This window comes from Indicator indicator, chromosome 5, assembly GCF_027791375.1.
Source record: "Indicator indicator isolate 239-I01 chromosome 5, UM_Iind_1.1, whole genome shotgun sequence".
NCBI classification, from domain to species: domain Eukaryota; kingdom Metazoa; phylum Chordata; class Aves; order Piciformes; family Indicatoridae; genus Indicator; species Indicator indicator.
In genome coordinates this window covers 7,139,192-7,165,695 of record NC_072014.1, presented here as the reverse complement: position 1 = coordinate 7,165,695, position 26,504 = coordinate 7,139,192, and the positions used below count along the sequence as shown (strand labels likewise).

The 26,504-nt window shown below is 40.5% G+C and overlaps 1 protein-coding gene across 2 annotated transcripts; it reads right to left on the bottom strand.

Annotated features, from left to right (window-relative positions):
• Window positions 1-604: 604 nt before the first annotated feature.
• Window positions 605-26,311, bottom strand: PGAP1 (post-GPI attachment to proteins inositol deacylase 1). Of its 2 annotated transcripts, XM_054381017.1 has the most exons (24): window positions 26,170-26,311; window positions 24,943-25,103; window positions 22,007-22,059; window positions 21,771-21,837; window positions 20,179-20,284; window positions 18,314-18,369; window positions 18,140-18,223; window positions 14,978-15,027; window positions 13,225-13,276; window positions 12,949-13,026; window positions 11,466-11,541; window positions 11,047-11,120; window positions 10,911-10,962; window positions 9,656-9,722; window positions 8,734-8,842; window positions 8,411-8,449; window positions 7,300-7,393; window positions 6,185-6,275; window positions 5,767-5,964; window positions 4,246-4,381; window positions 3,149-3,199; window positions 2,095-2,318; window positions 1,648-1,752; window positions 605-799 (listed from the first exon to the last, which is right to left on the bottom strand). In XM_054381017.1, the coding sequence occupies exons 1-24, from the start codon at window positions 26,294-26,296 to the stop codon at window positions 661-663; spliced, it is 2,289 nt and encodes a 762-aa protein (XP_054236992.1). In that variant the 5' UTR covers window positions 26,297-26,311; the 3' UTR covers window positions 605-660. The 2 variants fall into 2 exon arrangements, with proteins under 2 accessions (XP_054236992.1, XP_054236994.1); XM_054381019.1 differs by lacking the exon at window positions 3,149-3,199 and having other exon boundaries at window positions 2,095-2,317; window positions 4,239-4,381.
• Window positions 26,312-26,504: the final 193 nt, after the last annotated feature.

The window sequence follows — 26,504 nt, the reverse complement described above, 5'->3', positions numbered from 1 at the left end:
TGCTGGTATTCTTCCTGAATAGAAAGCTACACAGAATATCATTGTTTTTCTCACTCTCACAAAAAGTAAAGAAAAATCAATTATCTCACAAATGTTCAACTCACACCGATTGAACAAATGACTTGATAGAAATAACAGTTCTATATAAAGCAGTACATTCTGGTTTGTCTAGACACAACTGTGTGGCAGCTTTTAAACTGAGCATAAAATGATTAGAAGTATACTTGGCTGTGTGGTTTTTGTGATAGTCACAGTGTGCTTGAAACGCATTGAGTTGCAACCAGCATAATTTAGACCTGCAAAGAGATGCAAGTTCAGCACATATGCACTGTATGGCAATAGTGAGTAAAAAAAATCCCTTTCAGCAAAGGAGCAGAGTGAAATATCAAAGTGTCTACAAGGCAAACAGAGTATTAAGATGTTACAATAACAGGATTTATGTGCTTACACACACACACATGGTTAATTCATTTCATTTTCATGCTCAGGAAATCAACACCATGAAGAGCTTTCCAGCAACACGAACGGAATCAAGTATTGACAGTTTTAGTTCTCTCTCCCACAGAATGTAAACTACTGATGATATTAACCTAGGCATCTCCTTGTGGTCTCCAGCATCGAGTTTCTAGGCTGCGCTGTTCCTCCTCTGTGTAAGGAACGTTACACAATACAACACAGCACATGTAGAAGAAGAGAAAAGGTTACAAAGTGTGGCACTTTGAATAAATGCAGTCGTCCAAAGGCCAACGTTGCAACAGACAAAGGGAGTGGAACTTTGGCTGCGATCTTCAAGAGTTTACTGTAAGAATATAAAGAAAAAAAATTGCCATTTTGGTAGCCACACATGCAGGAGGTACAAAAACACAGCACTTCACTTCCAAAAAGTCATTAATAGATGTCAAAGACTTGTTTGTTTGTCAGTACAAATAGGTGTCACGGACAATAATAACTGATGCACAGACAAGAGAAATTACTCCAAAAGGCTAATAAGTGTCACTAAAAATAGTCTTATATTAATTTAGAAATAGGTTTTCTGGTACAAAGTGGAAAATACTGTTTTAGCAGGTCCCTTCCAACCCAACCCAGTCTATGATTGTAGGATTTGAGTTAACAAGCGTCAGTCAAGAGAATAGTCAACACTGGTTACCATTAATTTTCTTTCAGGAGGCACTAATTTTATACCTGAAGAAGGTATCTGTCAGCAAAACAAAGCACCCAAAACTTGTTAAATCCAGTAGAAAGCATGTTAGATTCCCACAAGTGTGCCCATAAAGGGGAATGACAAGAACATTAATTATTTAATGGTTTGGAATTCACTTTTCCCTGTAACTTTTTGACAATTACTGCTGAATCTATTGGGATTCTGTCACATTCACAAGGATTTAGTGAATTTCTGAATATAAAAAGCCACATTAAAGAAGTCTTTATGCAATTGATTTTTCAGCTAGCAAACACCATGGGGTAAATACCAGTGATTGTCTCCACTTAGCTGTACCACAGGTAATTTCCATACCAGTCTTTAAAATTAAACCACACAACTTTATGAATTCTTTGCGGTCTGTGCAGCAAAAATTAAGTTTTACCACACAAACAGAAGTAGCATGAAGGAAGCAGGAAAACAAAAAAACAGGGATTAGGCTACAGTACCTTGATTTCACTTTAGAAGTGCTTGAATTCATGAGGATTTCTAAAATGCAGATGAGGATAAGAGCTGTACACCTACATGGATCAGGATCAAGTCTAACATTATACCTGCAAAAAATGGTTTTAAAAGAACTTCACTTCTAAAACAAGGTACCAAAGAAAATCCGAGTTAAGCATAAGCACATGGTGACAACACACATGAAGTGTATATGGTGTCACAGCCTGAATTTAAATCCTTTCTGAATCATTGCCTCCTTCAGCACATCACTGATTCACTTAACACCTATTTAGAACGTAAACCGAACTGCATTAAAATACCGATCATAATTAACAGAAGTCTTTGATACTATAAGGTAGCTAATAATGTAAAGAGCCAAAAATTGCCATTTTTAATATCTTCAAAAGGTTCAGATTCTTTTCTTCCATCTTATGGTAAATTTAAGCATTTACCTGAGATTTTTTAACCAATAAATTAAAGATGGCAAGTAGAGCAGCATAATCCATGTGAGTAAGTTGAGAATTGTAACATGCAACTTAAGGCTGCTAAGGGCTTCAGCAGTTGTTGTGGTGTTGGAAAGCGATTGTGTTGCTTTTGAGGTACTGTTCATCAAACTCTGGGGGTTTACTGTTGGCATACTCAAGTTTTTTGAAGTTTCTTTTGAGCAGTCTGAATCCTGAAAATAAAAGGCAAGAAAGTCAAAAACATTCACAGCCTGAAAGAATCCATGCTGGGGGAGGAGGAGGAAGGGAAAATTCCCACACCGGTATATACCAGGTCTGATTTATTACAGAAATTTGCAATTTATTTCTCAGAAAAAGCAATCAAAACCAAAGTTCAACAGTTCAGTTTTAAAGCATCTAGATTTACCCAGAAATTTCTCTTACACTAGTTGCTTATTTGTCTTTAGAAGAAAAGAATGAAGAATGAAGATGCCCTGACACCAATGCAGTGATAAGAAATGGAGTTCCTGGAAGGAGGAAGAACAGAATAAAAGGAGTAATAAAGCATGCAGGTGAAAAATCACAAATTCGTGGGAAAAGATACAGGAGGTAATGCAACTGAGAGTAAAACATTAGCTGGAGAAATAAACTGTAAGTTGGCAGATGCTAACCTCAAATGACAGAAAAAAAAAAAACCCAATCCACAATGAAATAACAGCCCCCAAAATTACATGGAGATGAAAGAAGAGGAGAAGAGGATTTAAAGCTAAACAAACAAAAACCACTCAAAGAAACCCAAAGAAAACTGTCAACTTCTTTCTGGCAGATTGCTTTCTAAATTGTGTTTGCAAACAGAATAGGCAGTTGTTGTATGCTTGTACCCACACATGCTTACATCCTGGATCCTACTCCTTAAAGTAACTGAAAAGACAAAAACGCAGAATGCGTGAAACCCAGGCTTGCTTCACTCCTGTTTCAACAGCACAACCTAATACTGCCAAGGCACAGGTCTGCCCTGTAACTTTTGGTCACAGATTTGACCAGAAGCAGGAAACTGACTTACCCCATTAAGCAGCTTTTGTTCTGCTCTTACATTCACATGTAGTTTTATAACCTGTAAGACAGACAGTTCAGCTTTCTTTAGTAATGTTTTTGTCAAACAAGAAAAAAATAATTTAGGCTAGTTATTTTTTGAGCCTTTTTATGGCTGGATAATTCTAGGGCCCCAAAGGGCCATGCAAGAACTCCCCCTGTCTTTTTCTATCAGCAGCAACCAAAGTGCTCGCTTAAGGAAGGAGTTCCAAGGCCAAAGAGAAAATATGTTCTCTGCTTCCTCCCTTTACACTGTGCTTGACACAGAAGAGAGTGGAGAATCTGCGTATTCCTCACCTCCTCCTGTTAATTCAGGTATACTTCACTTTTTGCAGAAACCCATCCTACATCAGAGAATTACTACAGAGGGAGTAGTGTCAGCATGGGAATGTCCTTCACACAGCAACCTTGTGTCACAAGAGCTCAACTGGAGACTTGTTCCCCGGGCTGTGCTTTCAGCTGCCACTTACCTACCTCGAACTACCTGTAAACTACTCTGCTTTGCGTTCCCACTCCCAGATACATGCTCCAGTCCTTCTCTAGCAGCTAAGTATCACAGCTCATTGAGCAGCACAACCATAGGGTGAATCAGAGAAGTTAGATGGACCATGGAAACTGAACGGCAGGGTCTAAATGTGGATCTCTGTGGCAATAGCTAAGAGATCAGATTAGACATACACTACAACCACACTGTATTATATCCTTCCTCTTACTCCACGAAGATGTGTGAAAAGTCCTTAGACATGAAAAAAAACCACAAACAAACCTGACAGCACATTCCAAATGCTCCCTTTTCTACAGCTTCTCTTCAAGGAAGTTATTAGTCTTTGCTTTCCTAACATTGCCTATCCAACAGTTAATTAAATGCATTATTGTGGTGAGTATACAAGACTATATTTTTCTTTGGAAAAAGCATGATAAGAACAAAATAATTCTAAATATCACAAGATCGTGAGTTCAAAAAAAGCCCTATTTTGAGCATACGAATAATAACATTTCTTCTAAGTATGAAAAAGATAATCTGTATTTTTATCAGAGTTAATTCAAAAATGTTTTGCCTGGCAATACCTTAAATGAGTACTGAAGATAAATAAGGAATACAGCAAATGCACCACAAGTGGTCCAGCTAATCAAACAAAGGGATAACACCCCACAGAACCTTCTGGGTGTAATCAACTCATCATCTTTTCCAAGTACAGGAGGCCTGAAAAAAAGACAAAACTGCTGTTAGACTCACATAACAGTATCAACATCACAAAGATCAAAGGCTTGTGAAGGACTGAAAAGAATAAATTGCTCTTGACTATTTATTAAACAATGGATAAATAAAGTTAGACAAATTTGAAGATATTTACCAACTGCTACATAAGCTGCTGTGCCAAAAAAAAAAAAAATCACTTTCTTATCAAACTAACACAACAATCTTATACATTCCATTCTGCTGGTCAAAACAGCTCATTGCAGAGCACTGAACAAAAATCAAGTGATACCATTTACTTTAGAAAGATGTACAGAAATTGGTGTTTTGAAGAAATTCAGGACTAGACCAACCTCTGTGTAAGGCAGGCACACAAAATCTTATTTCCCAGCCTCTTCCCAAGAGATTGTCCTGGTTTGCAGGAACTTGAAAGATTTAATGAAAAGACTGTGAGTCAAGGTAAAGCCCTCAACAGTTTACTACGAGTAGTTTCAAAGCCGAGAAGTTTATCACTTCATCACTTGAAACTACACTGAGATTTCTGAATATCCACTGCAATTGATCAATGAGATGGCTAAAAAAAAAATATATCTGACATGACATTTGCTATTTGGTAGAATCAGAGCAGAAATTCTGATGAATCACAGAATGGCAGGGGTTTGAAGGGACCACCAGAGATCACTAGCCCAAGAAAAAAAGGCAAGAGAGTTCATTTAGCAAATCTGTTGACAGTAAGGAACACCCCAAATAACTTTCTGAAGACAGAGCTGCCTCAAATCTAGCAGAGGAGTATTACCAGTGTGAGAAGAACCAAGCCATTTAGATCACTAAACATGTTATCCAATTTACCAATTCATTCTTTGCAAATCTTTTTATCTTCCTTTATGCAAACCCCCTTTCATATTTGAATACTCATCTCTATAGGCAAAACACCCCCAGTGTTCTTAGATCTATAAAATGAATCACTCTTTACAGAGTGAAATTAATGCCCAAGAAGTTTTTGTTTACAATCCTTTAATGCAGTTTATCCAATATGAATGAGGACTGCAATGCTTTAACTGCTTTTCTAAATACAGACATTTAGTTTTTGAGCTCCTGAAAAGGCAATAGTTCAGTTCCTTTCTTTTCCCCAACAAGAAGCTGAACACCTTTGCAACAGCTAGCGAAGGATCCAAGAAAGCCATTTCTGCTCCCTTTTGGAGATGTGCAATGAAGAACACAAGGCAATCCTCTATTTCCTTAACCCTTAACACTGACAAATCCAGATAGCCAAACCCATGTATGAACTATACTGCAAAATATAATTTGCCCAAGTATTCACACTGAAGCAAACAGAAAAAACCTGATAGCCATCTAAGAGACCACAATTATACAGCATAATGTTGTTTTACCTAATCAGAGTTAACCACAATGAAGAGAAGAGTCTCAGAGATGTAGAGAAAAATACTCCACTCCAGTAGGCAATGCCTGTCCCAAAAAGAAATAGAATCAGGGACACAAGGGGGAACCATGCATCCTGACTACTCAGTACAGCAGCATCCACCTCTGGGAGTGACAGTGATTCCCATATCTCTCTAAACCAGTTAAACCTGCCAAAAACATGAAAGCAGTATTACTGATCACTTCCAGTTATTATTACAGTAAGATATATAATCAACTATACCTCCTACTACAGCCTTTCAAACAAAAATCACAGTCTCACAACGACTATAGAAAAAAATAATTATTCCTCCCCACCAATAATTAGTTTTACTTAAAATTCTGGTTTGGAAGCTGCCTTAAATAAACACATAAGTTGTGCAAACTCACCCCAGCAGAAAGACAACAATGCTTATAAGAGGTTCTACTTTGTAGGGTTTAGCTGTCCTAACTAGTTCATGGGAAAAGTCTGAACACTGGCCTAGAAACCAAGAACAGAAAGCATCTGGAGTTATTAGTTTGTCATTTTAACAAAGAAGATCCACAACAAAAAGTCAATTCAGATACAGGTTTCACAGTTTACTTTCAAACAAGAAAACCATGTCTTGCAGCAGTACTGAAAGGCAGAATACTCCATCCTCAAGGCCCTAGGTGCTTCTCCTCAGCACTGCTCTCTATCCACCTGAACCAGGTGCAACACCTTGCACTTGGCTTTGTTGAACTTCGTAAGGCTGGCATTGTCAACGTCCCTCTGGCTGGCATTCCCTCCTTCCAGGTGTCCTGGGTTAACACAGCCTGCACTCACAAGCCTCCCTACCCACTCTGGGCTGAGATAAGGAATATGATGAGATAGTCCAATGTGCAATTCCCTTAGCCTATCACAGAATGTTAGGGGCTCAAAAGGTCATCCAGCCCAACCCCCCTGCCAGAGCAGGATCACCTATACAAGATCACACAGGAACACATCCAGGTGGGTTTTGAGTATTTCCAAAGAGCTCCACAACCCCCCTGGACAACCTGTTACAGTATTGCATCACCCTCACAGTGAAAAAAAAAAAACAACTTCCTCACGTTTCCATGGAACTTCCTATGCCTCAACTTCCACAAATTGCCCATTTGCAGAAAAGCACAGCAAAATGCAGAAGCAGCAGCAGAAGCCAGGGTCATTCCCTATCCCCTGACCCACAGCCTTCCCATGGGAAAAGACCAACCCCCAAAAACCCCTAAAATATTGAAGCAGCAACTGGAACAGGAAGCCTCTCATGTTCCAAGCTGAACTTCAAGCTCCACAGCACTTTGCTGCAGCCTGCAATTTCATTTTGAAGCTGGCATGATGACAGCATGGGATTGAATAGACAGCAGCAGATTCAACTCAACCCATGCCACCAGCTTTAAAAAAAGTAATAAAACCACAACATCTATCTAGTCTTAATTCCAACAGGAAATTGGGTAAGTAATCTCTCTACAAACATGTGTGACAGAAAATATACTTTCTAGAAAGGTACCTATTGACATCAAAGTGCTCAGTTGTCCTCCATAAGCAAGAAGAATATTACAAACAGCATAGACAGGAAGAGCACCAGCATGGAACCTTATTATCTGAAAGACAGAAATACAAGAGATAGCTTTTAATTTAGATGTATAAAAACAGATCAAAAAAAATACACAGAAAAAATATTATCATGAAGTCAAGGTGATAATGTGATCAGAACAATCTTTAAGATCCAAACAGATTCTTCTCATTTTGATGCTTAAGTATTTAATAACCACCAGTGTCAACTAATATTACATACAGAAAATATTCAGAACTCTCCAACAAGATTAATGATCACACTAGGCTTGAATACTTTTTTTCCTCAGTCAAGACAATCAATAAAAGAAAACAGTAGTAAGTTAATAGGTTTTCAGTAAGACAAATTTAATTTAAAAGGCCACTTTCCAGACAAAACCTGTATAGACCTCTATATGCTTTGGGGTAAAGCGTTTCTGGAAGCCATTTTGTGTAGGTTTTAATTGGCTTTTCAATCTCTCAAGTCATGATTCTTCTCAAATGACAGCAAGACGCAAAATCCTTGATGTCAATGCATGCAGAGAGACTCCCCAGTAATATCCCAGCACTACAGATTAATGACTATTCACACTCAAACTGCAGGTGGCTAAGTCTATTTTTACTGATACCAATGATGAAATATATCCTTCATTGATAACCCAAAGAAAAGCTGTTGAAAATGAGCATATGGATCTACTTAAGACTTCTCTTTCCTAACTTTCAGTGGATGCCAAATGTATTTTAAAGTTTTAACATGACTCAGTCATCCAGCAAAGAAGTGACCTACATTTTCAGCCCCTTCCAAGCCTAACCACAAAGCCCAATGCTCAACATTTACATTAGCTCTTTAGAGCTAGAGGGCTTTTCTGCTCCTCTGAAACCTGAGGCCTGACATTTATCCAGCTGGCATGCCTTGCCAAGTGACAAGGTTTTAAATGATTACTGAACAGTGTTCCTTTTGGCATCAAGGAGGAATTTGAAGTGCCATAGAAAGGAAGGGAGGAAGGGAAGGCATCTGTAGGTGCTACTGACATAAAATACGATCTAGTAGTAGAAGGTTTTCTTACTTGCCCAAAAACCTGTAAGAGGGATGTCTTCAGAATCACCTTCATAAAAAGAAAGAAATGGTTTGTTACTCTATACAATGGTAAGGTAAGCATAAAACACTTTTAAGAAGCGAATTTAAGCATTATTACTCCAGCAGTTGCAAAACTCTTGTAACATGCACTACATTCACACAAAGGCCACTTTTAGACTTGCTTAGTATTTGTTTTGATTAATTAGCTACACATTTGAAGACTGAACTATGCAAAAATTCTACAGCAGTGCGAGCTTGCAATTCTACAGCAATGCAAACTTGCCTTTCTAATTCACATAAATAATTACTCACTTCATACTGACAGTCTGAGGAGGAGTAAATATTTAACTCTGGAACACTGCTGTCATTTTGAGGCTGAGCAATATGCAGTTTGGCTGAAATCTCAGTAAGAGATGGGACCCTGAAAGAACAACTTAAACGTTAATTGTTGTGCTTACAGTTAAAAAAAAGCCAAATATGCCTTAGTCTTTGACATGTGCAAGTAGAGCAGATCTAGAACACCAAGACATGAGCAGAAATTCATTCTGTCACAAAAAACTACACAGCATTCTCCATCCCATGTCCTTTGAACTACAAAGGGGTGAGGTACTAACGAGAACAGACACATTTAGCATTAGTGTGCACAGTGTCTCCTGGAACACATCGAAACACCAAGTGACAGGAATGGGAAAGACAGGTTCTCAAGAACAGAATTTAGTTTCCTTCAAGCACTATGTTAGACAATACAAGGAAATAAAGAAATAGGGAGATATCCTCAAGTTCTCAAAAATTAACAAGGAAGACAGGTTTCCAATCATCTGAAAAAAAACAAGTTATTCAACTGTGATTCATGAGTGACACATTTCAAATGGTATCATCCAATTTTGTCAGGACTACGCTGCTGAAGCAACTTTGGGCTGCTAGGTAATCCAAACCCTGGCTTAGGGAAAGAAGCCAGCATCCAGAGTTCCCTACTCATGAGGGCAGTAAAGATAATGCTGAGAATTTCAGACCAGCAAATATGATTTCCTTTCTGATAAAATTAATGAGAACTATTAAACAAGCAACTAGTAGATATTCTGAGTAAAAGTCAAAACAACTTTGCCAACAAGAGGACAAGATGCAGAAGGCAGACACTCCAGATTGGCTTCTGCCTCATATCAGAAACATCACAACAGGATGCAAACGTTCTTCATAAACATATTAAGGATACTGCAAATGTTGAGATCCTTACTTTGCTACAGTTATCGAGTCTTCATGTGACCAGGGTATATGCAGTCTGTAAACACTAGGTTTTCTCTCTGAAACGGAAGAGAATTAAAAAGTAGAAACTTAATGAAGAACAAGATGTGCCAACTGCTGCCAGAACCAAAAACAGAAGTAAAATAACAGTGGCAGATAGATCACCCTAGGGAATCACTGGGCCTGCGGTTACACTGCAATGCAGAACAGTGCAGCAGTTTGCCTTGAACAAAAACTCCATTGTTTAACTCATGCTGCTACAGGACAAGACACAGCTTAAGGGCAGGTCAGTTATCAGAAACTTCTGGGTTTCAATACAAAGCTGTAACATAATCAAATTTTTTTTTTTTTGAAAGAAAGTCCTTCAGCATCCCATTCTGTTTAAGCTTATGTCGCTTAACATTCAAATTTGAGTCCCACAATTAGCAAATAAAAATCTTGGCCAACTGTGCTATCCTTGAGAAACATTTCCAACATAATGCAGAATACTGCTGAAACTTCAACTTCCCTTTGCTAAAAACAAACAGATGAGGACTAATTCTTCTCCCCCTCTACTCTGCCCTGGTGAGACCACACCTCGAATACTGTGTCTAGTTTTGGGCTTCCCAGTTCAAGAGAGACAGGGATTTGCTGGATAGAGTCCAACAGAGAGCCATGAGGATGATTTCCCCTATGAAGAGAGATTAAGAGACCTGGGGCTGTTTAGTCTGGAGAAGGTCAGGTGATCAGTGTCTATAAATATTTGAGAGGTGGGTGTCAACCAGAAGGGGGCAATCTTTTTTCAGTGGTGCACAGTAATAAGGAACAATGGATACGAACTTGAACATGGAAGGTTTCACCTCAACATGAGGAGAAACTTCTTTACAGTAAGGATGATGGAGCACTGGAACAGGCTGCCCAGAGAGGCTGTGGAGTCTCCTTCTCTGGAGACTTTCAAAACTTGCTTCGATGCATTCCTGTGCAGACTACCCTAGGTGATTCTGCTCTTGGCAGGGGGGTTGGACTCAAAGATCACTGAGGTCCTTTCCAACCTCTAACATTCTGTGATTCTGTAATTCTGCATTTCCTTTGAGCTATCCCAACAAGAAGCCAAAAGTGAGAGACACTAGCAGAGAGATCTGAGTAGATTATAACAGTACTGCCTGAACTCCAGTGCATGAGAGGACCTTGGTTTCCACCAGCTTCAGGATTGAAAATTTTCCACAAGCTTTGGATTTTTTGGTAAATTTGTACTTTAGAATATTTACCTTTGTGTGACTGGCAGTGGCTGTCTATATAAATTTTGAAGGCTTGATATATCTAGAACATTAAAAAGAAAGAGAAATCACTTACATTCTCTAAAGAGTGCTTCCATCAGCTTAAAAAAAACGAAGTAGTTCTTACTTGGTGAAAATGTTGGAGCTGTACATTGTAAAGGAAGCCACTTGAATTTAGTAAGATTTTGCTTGAAGAAAACCCTGCAAAGGATATGTGATTTTTACATATTAGATAAAAGTGATTTGAGAACTTTCTACATATTCAGATTTTTTTTTCTTCCAGGGAACTTGTGTGCTTTTGTATCTGTTAGTCAAAACCCCCACATTTGTTAGTAACAGACCAAGAAATAAGAAAAGCAGTATTTACTTTAATGAAAACAATCCCCTAAAGACCTCCTGACCACTGGAATTTTGAGGCAAATTCATTATCCAAATATTAGACTCTGCTTTGTTTTGTTTTGTTTTGAGGGAGTTTGGTTTTTTGTGAGGTTTTTGGGGTGTTTTTTTGTTTGTTTTCCTAAAAAAAGTAATACACGTTAGACTTACCAAATGACAAAAGATGTGTCACAGGAAGCTGTACTGTTCTGGAATCCTTCCTGAAGAATTCACAGGCCAAATTATACTGCAATTCAGGACATTAAATACAGATTTAAACTGAGCAGAAGACTATACAGCCTTTGCACTTGTCAAGTTCTATTCACAGGCTCAGGAAGAGTCCAGGACACCAACAAAAGCCACATGTGCACCCTCCACTGAAAGGAACTGACAGGTAGTTTGTTCAAGTTTGGGTAGTTCAAGCATAATTTTCAGGTCACTCTCGCTCTTACCCATCAAAAGGCTATTTAGACAGCTGAGAATGACCAGAATCCAGCTCACAGGCCTCCTCCTCAGGTACTTTTTTTTTTTTTTTTCCCCCTAAAGAGAGTGACTTGTTCAAACTCCGGATATGATTTCTTAAGCAAAAAGAAACTTCAGTTTGTCTCCTAAAATTTAATCATTCAAAAGCAAAGCAAAGTATTCAATAGTAGGAGTTGTACCTTCTCTACTAAATATTTAGATCACTGGAAAACTATTTTCCATCCCATTGTAAATCCAGCACTTTTAAGAAGCAGTTTCCAAAATGTAACACTGGGCTGCAATTTAGCAGCCTGCACTTCACAAGTCATCCCTCTCTATCTTTGCTTATCCAGAACGTTGGATATTACTAATTTAACTGCAAGATGTCTCCTTCATGTGTGTGAAGACACATGTGTGTGAAGACGCACTCAGAGAGAAGCATTTTAATCACTTCAGCTCTGAATTATTTCTTGGGTCTTGGATTATTATCCAACTACAGATGCAGAGACTACATTTGTGCTGCAGAAAGGAACGTCAATCTACTTCAATTCAAGTTCACAGTGTTCTGGCATTTTCAGAAGGAAAAAAAATTCTGCCAGACCCAGCTGGGTAATATGCTAAGTGTCCTTATCTTCACTCCAACCTTCCTCTTACTGGGGTGCTGAGAGGCCTTCATGCAATATTCCCAGCTTATCTGGGAGATTCAGAACTATCATACTCTGCACAACTCAGTCTACTACACTGTGCTCTCAGAGCTTGCAAAGGTTATCTGTACCATGCTCCCCAGAATCCATGGGTGGTGTTTTCCATTACCTACAGCATTCTCTACCACCCTAGATAAGAGAACTGACTGTTCCGAAGAATAAATATTCAGCAGTGTAATCGGAATATTAAGAAAAACAAGGAAGAAGGACATTATAGTTTCCAAGAAGAGCTCCTAAGAACTGGTTTGAGGACTGCTGATATTTTCCAAGTATTATTCATGCCTTGTTTGGTATTTTATCAAACATTTCTGAGTTTACAGATGAGTTACCTTCAAGCCACACTGGAGTGTAGGGCTTTGGTTTCTCAAAGTAACTTAGCTGATAACTTCCTTTTCATTCAATTAGACCATCTGAAAGCTATGAACACACTAAACAAACAAGTTCTGCATTGCTTGTTTGTTTGTGGTTTGCTTGGTTTTTTTTTTTACCTTATTTCCAGCTGCAGGTGGTACCTGAATGACAATGTGGGACAAAGAAGGGTAATCCTGAAGTTTCAGTAATATAATCTTAAGAAAGAAAAAGAGGGAAAAAATAATAATGAGAAGCAAGAAAGAAAAAGAAAAGTCATTACTGAACACACGCCTTAGCTTACCCCTTGCCAGTTCCCAACATCCACCTCTTGCACCCTTCCTTTGGAAGAGGACTGCATGCTCCAGTGCTCAACAGATCCTTCTCCCTCCCAACAGGTGCTGTACAATACTTACCTTGGTGGTTGGAAGTAACTCAGCTCTCCAGGATAAATCAGTAGCTTCCAGGCTGTAAAAAAATCATACACAATAAAGAATGAGCACATTTGTCATGCAGGCACTACTACATCATGACAGAAGATCCACAGGCCAGTTTCGTTCTCTCTGGCTTCACATGATTTTAAACTGAGAACAATTTTGAATCTCCTGAAATTAGCTACCACAGTAATTTATCAAACTAGAATATTGCTTCAGATATTGTAAACCTTGATTTTGTAAAAACAAGCTGAATAAAGGTCTTTGTCATGCACCCAACATTCAGCAGGTATTAGTCATGCAACTTCACACAGCCACTGAGACAGCAACATGCTCTTCTGACCAAGAAAGCCAATGCCATTCTGGGGTGGATTAGAAGGGGTGCTGTTACTAAACTGAGAAAGGTTCTCATCTCCCTCTGCTCTGCCCTGGTGAGACCGCATCTGGAATATTGTGTCCAGTTCCGGGCCCCTCAGTTCAAGAAGGGCCTCAGGGAATGCTTGAAAGAGTCCAGCACACAGCCACAAAGATGATTACAGGAGTGGAACATCTTCATTACGAGGAGAGACTGAGGGAGCTGGGACTCTAGCTTGGAGAGGAGGAGACTGAGAGGTGACCTCAGGACAAGGGGTGGAAGTTGAAGCATAGGAAGTTCCACAGAAACATGAGGAAAATTGTTTTCACTGTGAGGGTGACAGAACACTGGAACAGACTGCCCAGAGGGGTTGTGGAGTCTCCCTTCCTGAAGAGATTCAAAACCTGCCTGGATGCATTCCTGTGTGACCTGGTGTAGGTGATCCTGCTCTGGCAGGGGGGTTGGACTGGATGATCTCTTGAGGTCCCTTCCAGCCCCTAACATTCTGTGATAATGAAAACTCTCCATGACCTAAACCAGCACTAGCACTGACTTAACAATTTTATGAGCATCACCTGAACATAAAAAAAAAAATAATTTTTCCTATCTAAAACATATAAACTATAAATCCAAAATTGTATTAGCTGCTGCAGAGCCTGCAGTTCTAAAGTGGTGTGCACTTATATTAACACATTGAACTGCAACAGATTTAGTCATGTTAAGTTAGGATTTCTAGAATACCAGGATTCTCCCATTTCTCTAACTAGTGTTACATGACCTCAGAGCACATATCCACAGCAAAACCACTATTATTAGATAAGGTTTTAGGTAGCAGCCCTGAACAGGCTCACCTGCACTCCATGCTAATCACAGGTTATACAAAGGACCAACAGCCAAGTCCTCCTTGGATCAGGGTAAGCAATGATGACCTCTGGCTATTGGCTGGAGGCATACACCTCAGCACAGATTCAAATACTGTCCTAGCCCATTTCCACCTTGAAGCTTTCCCTAATCTGAAGGGCAGACTGAATTCACTTTAAGTCTACTTTGCAAATGTAAGCTGAGCCAGTGTTTTAAACCCATTTTGTAACAACTGTGATGACCTGATTCAAATAATTACTGAATCACCCACCTTCCTCAACGTTTTTCAGATGAGGAAGAAAAAGTTCACCTATTTTATTCTGCATTCCTGCATCAATTTTGAGAAAACATATTTTTTTCTGTTTTCTTGCTGATATAGAAAGCATGAACTATTTACAGTAAGAATTTTACTTTGCTTCCCAGTTTCTTCCTAAGGAGAAGGGTTTTTAATATGCTTTAAATTCAAATGTTGTCTCACAAAAATCCATTTGAGTAAAGAACAGGAACTGTTATACTCACCACATGGATGAATTACTCTTCAAACAGCCATAAATCCAGCTACTTGTATCCTGTAAAATCAATACCACAAAACAGTGCATTACCTATGTCTGACTACATTTAGAAACCTATTAAAAATAGCAATTCTCTACTCCAAGCAGTGCAGGAGTTAATGCTGATTATCTTCTCCAAAATGTCTATATGCTGTTTCTTCTGATAGCAGAACCTTGGTGTAATTAACTTATTAAAAGAGGAACAAACTCCCACTTTCATCTCCCTTCTTTTAAGTATGTCTAAAGCAGCTATCACTCTAGTGACCAAACTCTCCCCCAAGGCTATCAAATGCTGAAGTATAAAAGCAAAAGCAATGACAAAACCAGTCTCAAATTCCCTCAATTATTTATGATGAAAGATATCCGGCAACTTTTTTCTTCTCTTCCTTTCACAATGAGGTCAGACTTCTCTGCTAACAGCAAGTGATATCCTCCATGAGCCAGCAATGTGCTCTTGTGGCCAAGAAGGCCAATGCCATTCTGGGCTGTATTAGAAGGGGTGTGGTCAGTAGGTCCAGAGAGGTTCTCCTCCCCCTCTACTCTGCCCTGGTGAGGCCACATCTGGAATATTGTGTCCAGTTCTGGGCCCCTCAGTTCAAGAAGGACCTCAGGGAACTGCTTGAAAGAGTCCAGCACAGAGCCACAGAGACAATGGAGAGGAACATCTTCCTTACGAGAAGAGACTAAGGGAGCTGGGGCTCTTTAGCTTGGAGAAAAGGAGACTAAAGGGTGACCTCATTCATGTTGATAAGTATGCAAAGGGTGAGTGCCAAGAGGATGGAGCCAGGCTCTGCTCGGTGATGCCCAATGACAGGACAAGGGGCAGTGGGTGGAAGTTGAGGCGTGGGAAGTTCCATGGAAACAGGAGGAAGAATTATTTCAGTATGAGGGTGACAGAACACTGGAACAGGCTGCCCAGAGGGGTTGTGGAGTCTCCCTCTCTGGAGAGATTCAAGACCTGCCAGGATGAGTTCTTGTGTGACCTGGTATAGCTGATCCTGCTCTGGCAGGGGGGTTGGACTGGATGATCTCTTGAGGTCCCTTACAGCCCCTGACATCCTGTGATTCTGTGATAAAAGTCTTGGAAAGGTGATACATAAGAATGAAAGGTGGGGCTTTCCAGGAACCATTTTCAATTACTTTCATTTGCCACTTTTTCCAGTTATAATCAACCCACTTTTATAAAAACAAACACAAGCAGACTTTTTTTAAGATAAAATTTTGAAAGCTTCTCTGCCTTACATGTGATATAAAATTCTACTTTATAACATGTGATGTAAACCTCAATTTTATTAGAGGTTGATCTTTTCTAACTGAATGAAATGTCTTGAGGTACTGTCCTAAGTAGGCAAAGACTATTTTAGATTTTTAATGTTTTACTGGAACAGGCTGTCCAGAGAGGTTGTGGAGTCTCCTTCTCTGGAGATATTCAAAACCCTCCTGGATGTATTCCTGTGTGACCTACTCTAGGTGATCCTGCTCTGGCAGGGGGGTCGGAATCTATGATCTTTCGAAGTCCCTTCTAACCCCTAGTGTTCTGTGATACTGCTCTCCTCTCAAGTATCTAAGTGTTCTGAAGCAATAGCACCGGATACAAACATCTCAGACATTGTTCTGCACCTCCTCCTCAAGCAGTTCTAGCCCTAAGATGTTATAACAAAGGCAAAAGTTAGCCTCCTAAAGCACAAGTAAGGTCACAATGTATATACTAAGGTGCTACTGGGAAGGACAGTTAGAAAAAAATATACAATCTTTTTACACAATGGTTGAATGAACCTCTGTCGTGGGTTGAAGGCAGAGATTTTGGTATGTCACCAGAGGAAACAGAGGTGCCGTGTGCTGAGGTGGCTCCCCCACATACAACAAACTGCCAGATAATGAAAAGAGATCTGCTGTGTTCACTGACAGGTCCTGCTGCAGTGTGGGAAGGCACTGAAGGTGGAAGGCTGCTGCGTGGAGTCACACATGGTGGGCTGCAGAAGCTGCTGAGGGAGAAGGTGAATGAAGTCAATATGCAGAGGTGAAAGCCATCCACATGGCTTTAGATATTGCTGAGAGAGAAAAAAAGCCAAGGTTCTATCTCCAGACAGGCTCATGGACAGTGGCAAAGGCTTTGGGAGATCAGGCTGTGTTAATCTAGGACAAACTCGTCTCTGGTAAGGGGAGGAACAGCAACAGAGACAGGCAGGATGGAACAGAAATAATTTTCTTGCCACGAGTCTAAATCATAGAATCATAGAATCGTCAGTGTTGGAAGGGACCTCAAAGATCATCTATAGTTCCAAGCACCCTTCCCTGGGCAGGGACATCTCACACTAGATCAGGTTGCTCACAGCCCCATCCAGCTTGACCTTAAAATCTTCCAGGGCTGGGGCTTCTACCATCTCCCCAGGCAACCTGTTCCAGTGTCTCACCAGCCTCATGGTGAAGAGCTTCCTAACATCCAATCTGAATCTACCCACCTCTAGAGTTTTGTTCCATTCCCCCTAGTCCTATCACTCATGTAATTTTGAAAAGCATATTCATTCCAGTTTGCCAAGGATTACATTCATTCCTTCAAAAATATGTTTTTAAAAGCAGATTTTGAAATGTTTTAATGTGTCTTGAGTTAAAAATGCAAGAATCACACATTATCACCTCTCCTCTCAATAAAGGAGTCAACCGAGAAGTTGCTGTTTTCTCATCTGGCTTCCATTCACTTCCACTGCTTAGCAGGAGATCTCTGTAGCTTACTTAAATTTTATTATGGCAAAGCAAACCTATAAACAACTTCCCCAAACTAGAGGTATGGCTGGATCCTGGCAGCACTGAAAATACTTCCTTCATTCAAAACCATCAATACAGAACTGCACTAAAATAAAGGAGAAAGTCATCTGGGGCTAGCCATAAAAGAGTCAAAAATAAAATAATCTGAGGTTCAGGTGGCACTGAAGGTTTCAGATTTTGAACACTAAGCATGGTGCTAAAACAGGAGCAACATCTCCCATAATACATTGGGTTGTGAATATAAATGGGTGTCGGTCATTTCAGCTGCTCATTAAACTGTCTTAAAATTGCACCCAATCTAAATAATTTTTTTTAAGTTACAATTTTATGCACAGGTTCCAACCACTGAAAGTGTTTTTCTTACCAGCATACTGTTTTCACAGTAAATGTGACTGTATGATTTTCTGTGGCTCGCGAGGGGAAAGGTGAAATATCTTCCATCAGAATCCTTGAAAGAAACAAAAAAGGGTGCTCATCAGTAAAATAAAACATCCAAACATAAAAACACAATGAGGAAAAAAACAAACCTGTTACTCACATTGTAAACTGAGTAAGTCCATTTTGAGGCTCTGACTGTAATCCACATGAAAGCTCCTAAAATGAAAGATGGTTTTAGACACTAATACCCTTATCTCCAGCATCTTCGCTTTTGCTTACTGCCAAGGTCTTATCTCTCATCTATAAATGGCATTTTCCTGTACCTGAGTAACAGGTACAGGAAAATGGTATCCATTTAAAAGACATCTGGAGGAAAGGAATCATACACAACAACAAAGAGATCAGAGACACAGGCAATGCAAACCTTCATACATGAAGGTTAGCATTTTTCTTCTGTGTAACTGGAACAACAGGTTCATCACAGAAATTTAGCTGTCAAGAGGGCACCAGAAATAGGAAGATGCAAATACAACATTTGATTGAAACGTATTCCTCCTTATTGCTAAAAACTGACCACTGACCGCCAAAAAGCAAGAAAACAAACAAATCAGTTCCCCAGCGTCTCTGGGCACCTGTTCCAGCCTCTGACCCCCTTCCTGGTGAAGTATTGTTTCCTAATATCTAACTGGAATTTCTTTGGCTGTAACTGGACTTTACCAACTGTTGTCACTGTGCACTCTGGAGAAAGCAGAGTACAGAGAAGGGCCATGAGGATGATCAGAGGGATGGAGCACCTCTCCTATGAGGTCAGGCTGAGAGAGCTGGGGTGGTTCAGTTTGAAGAGAAGACTCTGAGGAGACCTTATTGAGGCCTTCCAATATCTGAAGGGGGCCTACAAGAAAGCTGGTAGGGACTTTTTAGGATGTCAGGTAGTGACAGAATTAGGGGGAATGGATCCAAGCTAGAGATTTAGATTAGATGTCAGGAAGAAATTCTTCACCATAAGGGTGGTTAGACACTGGAACAGATTGCCCAGGGAGGTGGTAGAAGCCCCACCCCTGGAAGTAGCTTTGGGTAACCTGATGTAGTGTCAGGTGTCCCTACCCATGGCAGGGACACTGGAACTAGATGATGCCTGAGGTCCCTTCCAACCCTGGCTTCACTTTCTCTCCAAGCTTTCAATGGGCAGATGAAGACTGTAGCAGCAACCTCCCCTCAGCGTTCTCTTCAGGATGAGAAAACCCAGTTCTCTCAGTCTCCTTCCTTGTGTCATGTGCCTCAGGAGCTAACCATCTTGGTGATCCTCTGCTCCATACTCACTTCAGCATCTGTTGATCCCTAAATGCCTTCTTATACCAGAGTGGCCAAAACTGGACACTAAAGTTCAAGCCACCTTAGCGTTTTGGCAAGAGCTTACATTAAGGAAATTCCTGACCATGGTTTTCACAAAAAGGTTCAGCCCACTTGAGCAAATCCAGGAGTACCCTCCAAAAGTGCAGTTTAGCTCCCAGGACTCCATGCAGTCAACTTCTCTCACCTTGAGCCATGCACTATTAGCAGTGATGAGCAAACCATTAGTATGTAGTTTGCTTTACCCTACAATGTCACTTAAAAACAAACAAACAAAAAAAAAGAAGTCACTAATGAAGCAGACCCGAATATTCAAGGAGTTCCATGAGCAGCACAGAACTAACAGTGGCTCTACAACACCCATCTTGCCTCTCTTGCAAGCTTAGATTAGACTTTGCCTTTGTCACCCAGCTATTCACAATTTCTGAGATTGTCTGCTGGACACTTTGGTGTCAGTTTGACTCCTACTCATCCCCCAGAATCGGAGCCATGTAAAAAATGTTATTTTGCTGCTGCCCCTGCGCTAAAAGCTGTTAGTTTAGGTCTATAAGTCATACAGAATTTTAGCAATGCATGAGGAAGGACAAAATATACTCCAGAAGTTTGTTAGTGAGAAGATTAACTATTAGCCGAGGAGTACTGCTGAATTCTGTTCCAAGAAAAACTGGTGCAAACCTGTGAGTTCTGTGAAAGCCTCAGGGTTTTCCTCAAATATCTTTGCAGGATGTCTCACAAAGTGGTGATTCAAAACAGACATCCTCTTCTTTGGATCCTCAGTTATCTGAAAAAGAGAGCACACTGTCAAATTTGAGCTTAGCAGCTGGCACAATTTATAGTCATCACATGATCAGGCTCCAAGCCTGGAAGTGCTGGATGGGGCCACGAGGCAGGAAGTGTCCCTGTCCATGGCAGGGCATTGGAACTAGCTGTTCTTTAAGGTCCCAAACCATTCTGTGATTTGAGTATGAGAGGAAGGAGAGGTTGTTAGAAGATGTGGCACACTGATTCTATTCTAAATTCCATAATCTGAATTATGGTCATAAATAGCCAATCACTGCAACAGAAAAAATCTAGGTGTTATAAAGCACAGCTAAAACTTCTAGCTTTATATCCTTGCCTACTCTTAGCACAGTGAGACTGTTCTATTGAACTTGCTTTATCAACACACATTCAGTCTTCCTGAAACAACGTATACATGCTGTAGCTCAGGAAAAATTCTCATGTTCATATCGACTAGTTTGAGTTCACCAATCCACTTCACTACACCTTGGCTTAATGTTTCGAACGCCTAAAACAGCTGTAGTGCTACACTGGATTCATTTTGGTCTTGGATTGTGGGTTTTTTTGTTTGGTTTCCTTTCCAAATCAGATTTTCAGGACTAATTTTTGTCTATTCAGCTCTTCAAAACCGTGACCATCACAAGTGATTTCTGAAAACCTGAGCTCTCCAGCCCACTGCCAGTCAACTCCAGAGCAACTGCACCCCCTTTATAGCTCCCTAAATCCCATGCTGAAGTGAGTACATCTAAGAAACTAGCCAAGCATGCCCCAAAATGGACACCTGAAAGCCCTCCTCCTCTGTGACTGGGGCTCTGCTCTTACATATTTCCAACCCCTTGGAACTTAATTGCAGTTCGTTTCTACTGCTGCAGAACAGTTCAGAAAGAGACCAGAGGACAGTGGGGGAACTTGTCCAACAGATTTCCCAAAGTAAGATTTATTTGCAGAAGCAATAAATAACAACAGTAGGCAAATATTTCACTTGCATTCTATTTTGGTCAGTACTGTTTCCAGAAGAACACCCCAAATACCTGCTGGCCACTATGATGGCAACACATGGGGCAGTTCAGGAAGTATTCTGGCTGACTGAAGCTATCAGAGCTTTTAACCCAGAGAAAGTGACTCGAACGTACAATGAGAGGTCACATTCAAAGCTACACGACTAGGAAAGTCTGTTTATCTTGTTGCAAAGTCAACTACACCTAATGCATTATGGAAGAAAAGTTTCATTCTACACCCCAGCTCTAAAGTGTGAAGGTAATAAAACAATAAGAAGTCACCACCTGATTATTTCTGACATGTCAGGTGAATAACACAAAGCCATGGAAATTTTCAGTGGCTGGTACGAAGGAGCAAATTTCTCAGCACGATTTAGAACAATCAAAAAAGACTTCCCTGTATAACAGGGTCATATTTGTCCTGATTAAGCACTGTAGGATGAAACAAAATGGTGATGGGGAAATATACAGGAGATGACATATACAAACCTGTCTTGTATTTTCATCTATGAGATCAAAAAAAGCTCTAATGGTGGCCAGGATCAACTCTTTGCACCTAGAAGACAGTAAAAATAAAATTACATCTAGAAAGCAAGTAACTAGAGGAACAGAAGTGGCCAGAAGAGATATCATACTAATAGTATGCTGAGGTTAGTATAATGTGATAACAAGACAGAACAGAGGGATAAACACTCAGTTAATTAAGCTTTGCTCCATTAGCTTACCACACTATGGAGAGATGGTCTGTTGAGGCCCAAGCTCTAGGCACAGCAGAGCTCTGGTTGGGAAGGAAACATTTTGTCAGTATTCAACATTTCCAAATTCTAACCAAGCCTTTCTCCTCTGTATTTAAACAAATCTGTGTAAATATTACAAAGAACAGTGTTTATCGTAAGAGTTTCAGGGACTAGGGTACAGTACAATGACTTCTTCAGTCAAAACATCTCCATCCTTGGAGATATTCAAGGTGAGGCTCGACAGGGCTCTGGGCAACCTATTTAGCTGAAGATGCCCCTGCTTACTGCAGAGGAGGTTGAATTAGATGACCTTTGGAGGTTCCTTCCAACCCAAACCATTCTATGATTCTATAAAAAAATCTCAGATAGCAGAGACTTCCGGTGAAACAGCAAAAAACTGAAGTTTTTCTTCAAGGAATCATAGAATCAATTGGGTTGGAAGAGACCTCCAAGATCATCCAGTCCAACTGATCACCCAGCCCTATCCAATCAACTAGACCATGGCACTAAATGCCTCATCCAGTCTTCTCTTGAACATCTCCAGGGACGGTGACTCCACCACCTCCCTGGGCAGCACATTCCAATGGGCAATCACTCTCTCTCTGAAGAACTTCCTCCTAACATCCAGCCTACACCTCCCCCGGCACAACTTGAGACTGTCCTCTTGTTCTGCTGCTGGTTACCTAGGAGAAGAGACCAACCCCCACCTGGCTACAACCTCCCTTCAGGTAGTTGTGGACAGCAATGAGGTCACCCCTGAGCCTTCTCTTCTCCAGGCTAAACAAGCCCAGCTCCCTCAGCCTCTCCTCATAAGGCTTGTGTTCCAGGCACCTCACCAGCTTGGACGTTCTCTGGACACGTTCCAGTACCTCAACATCTCTCTTGAATTGAGGAGCCCAAAACTGGACACAGTACTCAAGATGTGGCCTGACCAGTGCTGAGTACAGGGGAAGAATAATCTCCCTTGACCTGCTGGCTACACTATTCCTGATCCAGGCCAGGATGCCATTGGCTCTCTTGGCCACCTGGGCACACTGCTGGCTCATGTTCAGCCTACTATCAACCAGCACCCCCAGGCCCCTTTCTGCCTGGCTGCTCTCCAGCCACTCTGTCCCCAGCCTGTAGGACTGCTTGGGGTTGTTGTGGCAAAGGTGCAGAACCCTGCACTTAGCCTTGTTCAATCTCATCCCATTGGCCTCTGCCCACCCAATCAGCCTGTAAAGGTCCCTCTGCAGGGCCCTCCTACCCTCCAACAGATCGACACCTGCTCCTAACTTGGTGTCATCTGCAAACTTACTGATGATGGGCTCAATCCCCTCATCCAGATCATCAATAAAGATATTGCACAGGATGGGGCCCAGCACTGATCCCTGAGGGACATCACTAGTGACTGGCCACTAACTGATGTGGCACCGTTCACCACCACTCTCTGGGCACGGCCCTCCAGCCAGTTCTTGACCCATTTCAGAGTGAATCTGTCCAAGCCATGAGCTGCCAGCTTTGCCAGGAGCTTGTTGTGGCACAGTGTCAAAGGCTTTGCTGAAGTCCAGGTAGACTACATCCACAGCCTTTCCCCACATTCACCAGGCAGTAACCTGATCGTAAAAGGAGATCAGGTTGGTCAGGCAGGACCTGCCCCTCCTAAAGGAATGCTTCTCTGACTACTAATCTTACTGTTTTAAGAAGTGATAAATGAAAGATACTGCTGAAATATCAAGGGCACCTTCAGCATAAAGAAGGCTCAGAACACCAAGAACTGAACAGCCTGAAACTATTGATTTCTGTAATTGTATTGTTTGTATTGCATTTTAGGGCTTCATAACATCAAAAATGCCTCCCATAAATAGGGCTCATCACCTAGTCATACAACTTCATTCAAGTGAACTAGGAACTATTAGCATTAGTTGGGGAAAAAACCCCAATCCAGACAAACCAGAAACTCCAAACCCCACAAACCAAAACCACAACTAATCCCAAAACCATAAGAACTGGTAGCACTGCATAAGATCTCATGCAAAATTCTAGTTACCAGCACTCAAAGGAAATGAAACTAGAGCAGATGCAGAGAGAAGTTACTAGGACAAAGGGAATGCAGAGTTAATCTTCTTAGCCTAGGAGAATTGGAGCTGAGACTATTTATAGACAGCTTTCTGCACAAGGGACAGGGAGGTAAACACCATGGGAATGACAAATCTTGCAGATAACATTTGAAGCTGATGTCAGAATGATCACATTTAAGAACTGACTTGTGCAGTAAATGGAAGCTGGAAATTACAAATATTCTTCCTGCTGGGGAGAGTTTTCCATCTTTTTCCATGTAGGGAACATGCTGATGGAGGTAGGGATGGAATGCCAAACCTAACTACTTTATGATGTCTCTTGATTAATTTCGGTAGGAGATAGAGACTTGCAAAATCAGAAGACTGGACTTGAGGATCCAGTAGATTCTTTCTATTACTAAACTGTTTCAAAAACAATGAATACAAAAAAATGTAACTCCAAGCCAAAGCTCTCTTTTTATAACCAAACAAGTACTCTACTTCTACACTGTACATATGTCAGTCTCCATACACAAATCTCTTGCAAAAACACAGGAAAATAAAGCCTGATTTGTGGAACTGAAAAAGTGCAAGAAGGTGGTGAGAGGAAACAGTACAAGCAGCAGATAATTCAAATGAGCACCACCACACACTCTTCCAGTGGCCACTCATTTATACAACAACTCTTTCTGACTTTATAACCACACACTATCTATTTTACGTTCTCAAATGTGGTATTTTCAGGTTTAGTTGCACTATGGTGCACATATAGTCTGTTGTTAGATTTATGTTGTGTCAATACTTGTATCTGTGTCTAACACATTAATAAATGTACCAGCACCATGCAAAGCCAAACAAAACAAAACAGACAGTGTGTTTTTTTACCACAACAGATAAGGCACTGTCATGTTGATTCAATCTTGGTAGAAAAGCCAGTCCTGAACGAACTTGGTAATCTCTGAATCCTCCCGCCACAGAAAGGGTAGTTAAATTTCTCAAATCTTGGGCCTTTAGAATCCAGTGATTGTTTACAGCTGTATAAAAATCTACAAAACACATTAAAATCCATCAGTTTTCCTGTGAGTCTACTTGATACACCAGAAAGAAAAAAAACCTAGAGAAGCATTTTAAGCTTCTTCAAGCCCCCCTAGAGGCATTTGAGCTTTGATTATCACTTTTGATTCATATAAGGAAGGAATATTATGGTTTTAACCCCAAGGAGGTAGGAGTTGGTAAAGACACATACACTTTCTACGTCAGCTGAGCACATATAATGTTCAAGTAGCAAGCCACAGATTTATTTGAAGGACAGCCACAAACAGCCAGCGAAAAAGAACTATTTCTTTGCCATCAGTTGAAGGGAGAAATGAATATGAGCACAGTAAATCAAATTCAGTAGCTAAAGAGAATCTATTCCTCTCAGGTGCCACAGGGAACAGTGACAATAAACACCTATCCCCTTTCCTTCACCAGTTCCCTCCTCAACATCTATGTGTAGCAGAACAGCTATCACTGTGCCCAGCTGAGTCCAATCTAGCTTTCCAAGAGGGGCATAATACATATTCTACATACAATATAGCATAACTATACTTTATTTTTTATACCACAGGTATTTAGGTGAGCAGAAATTTTAGGTTATTTTGTGTAAATATACACAACAGATCATTATATCTACATCTTATATTCTCACTCCCCAACCTCTGGGCACAGGAAACATTGTATTTAAAAAATCCATGGCAACAATACCATTTAGGCAATTCATTTGGTAAAGAATGCCATTACAGAGGTCAAATTTCACAAAAGGAAAAAAAACATGTTGTTTGCTGAAGAGCTTCCAAATTCAGTAACACGCTCTGCATCTTGGTCAAACTAGAAATTATGAAGGGCTCCAGGCCCTGAACAGAAATCCACACAATCCATCTTAGATTACACTTTACTTTCTCTCAGTGCTCTCAAAACAATCACCTGAGCAATGAAGGAACAAGTTAATTACAGCAAACAACCAACTACATTTTGCTGTGGATTTTGCAAGCTTTAATAGGTATTAAGGCTGAGAGGCTCAACAACAACAACAAAAAAATCTGATGTAATGCGCTCAGCTGCAATACTTACCAGTAAGATACTTGTCTAAAGGCATTACAGGTGCAGTGTGAGGTGTGGCCTGAGTAATGAGGAGGTTTATAAGCTCAGGCTTAAAATTCTTCAGTGTGAGCAATGCTCTTGCAACGAGACCTCCCATGGAATGACCTACGATTGCAACGCTGGTTGGTGCAAATTCTCGACCCTTAGGAAAAGAGTAATTAGATACATCAAAAATAGATTTGGTATTCAACTGCAGTCATCAGTTGCACATATTTTTCCCCCCTCAAAATTAATTTGTGTCCTCTCAAGGATAATATTAACTAATATTAATTTGACAAGTTCACAAAATGGATCGAAAATTTAGT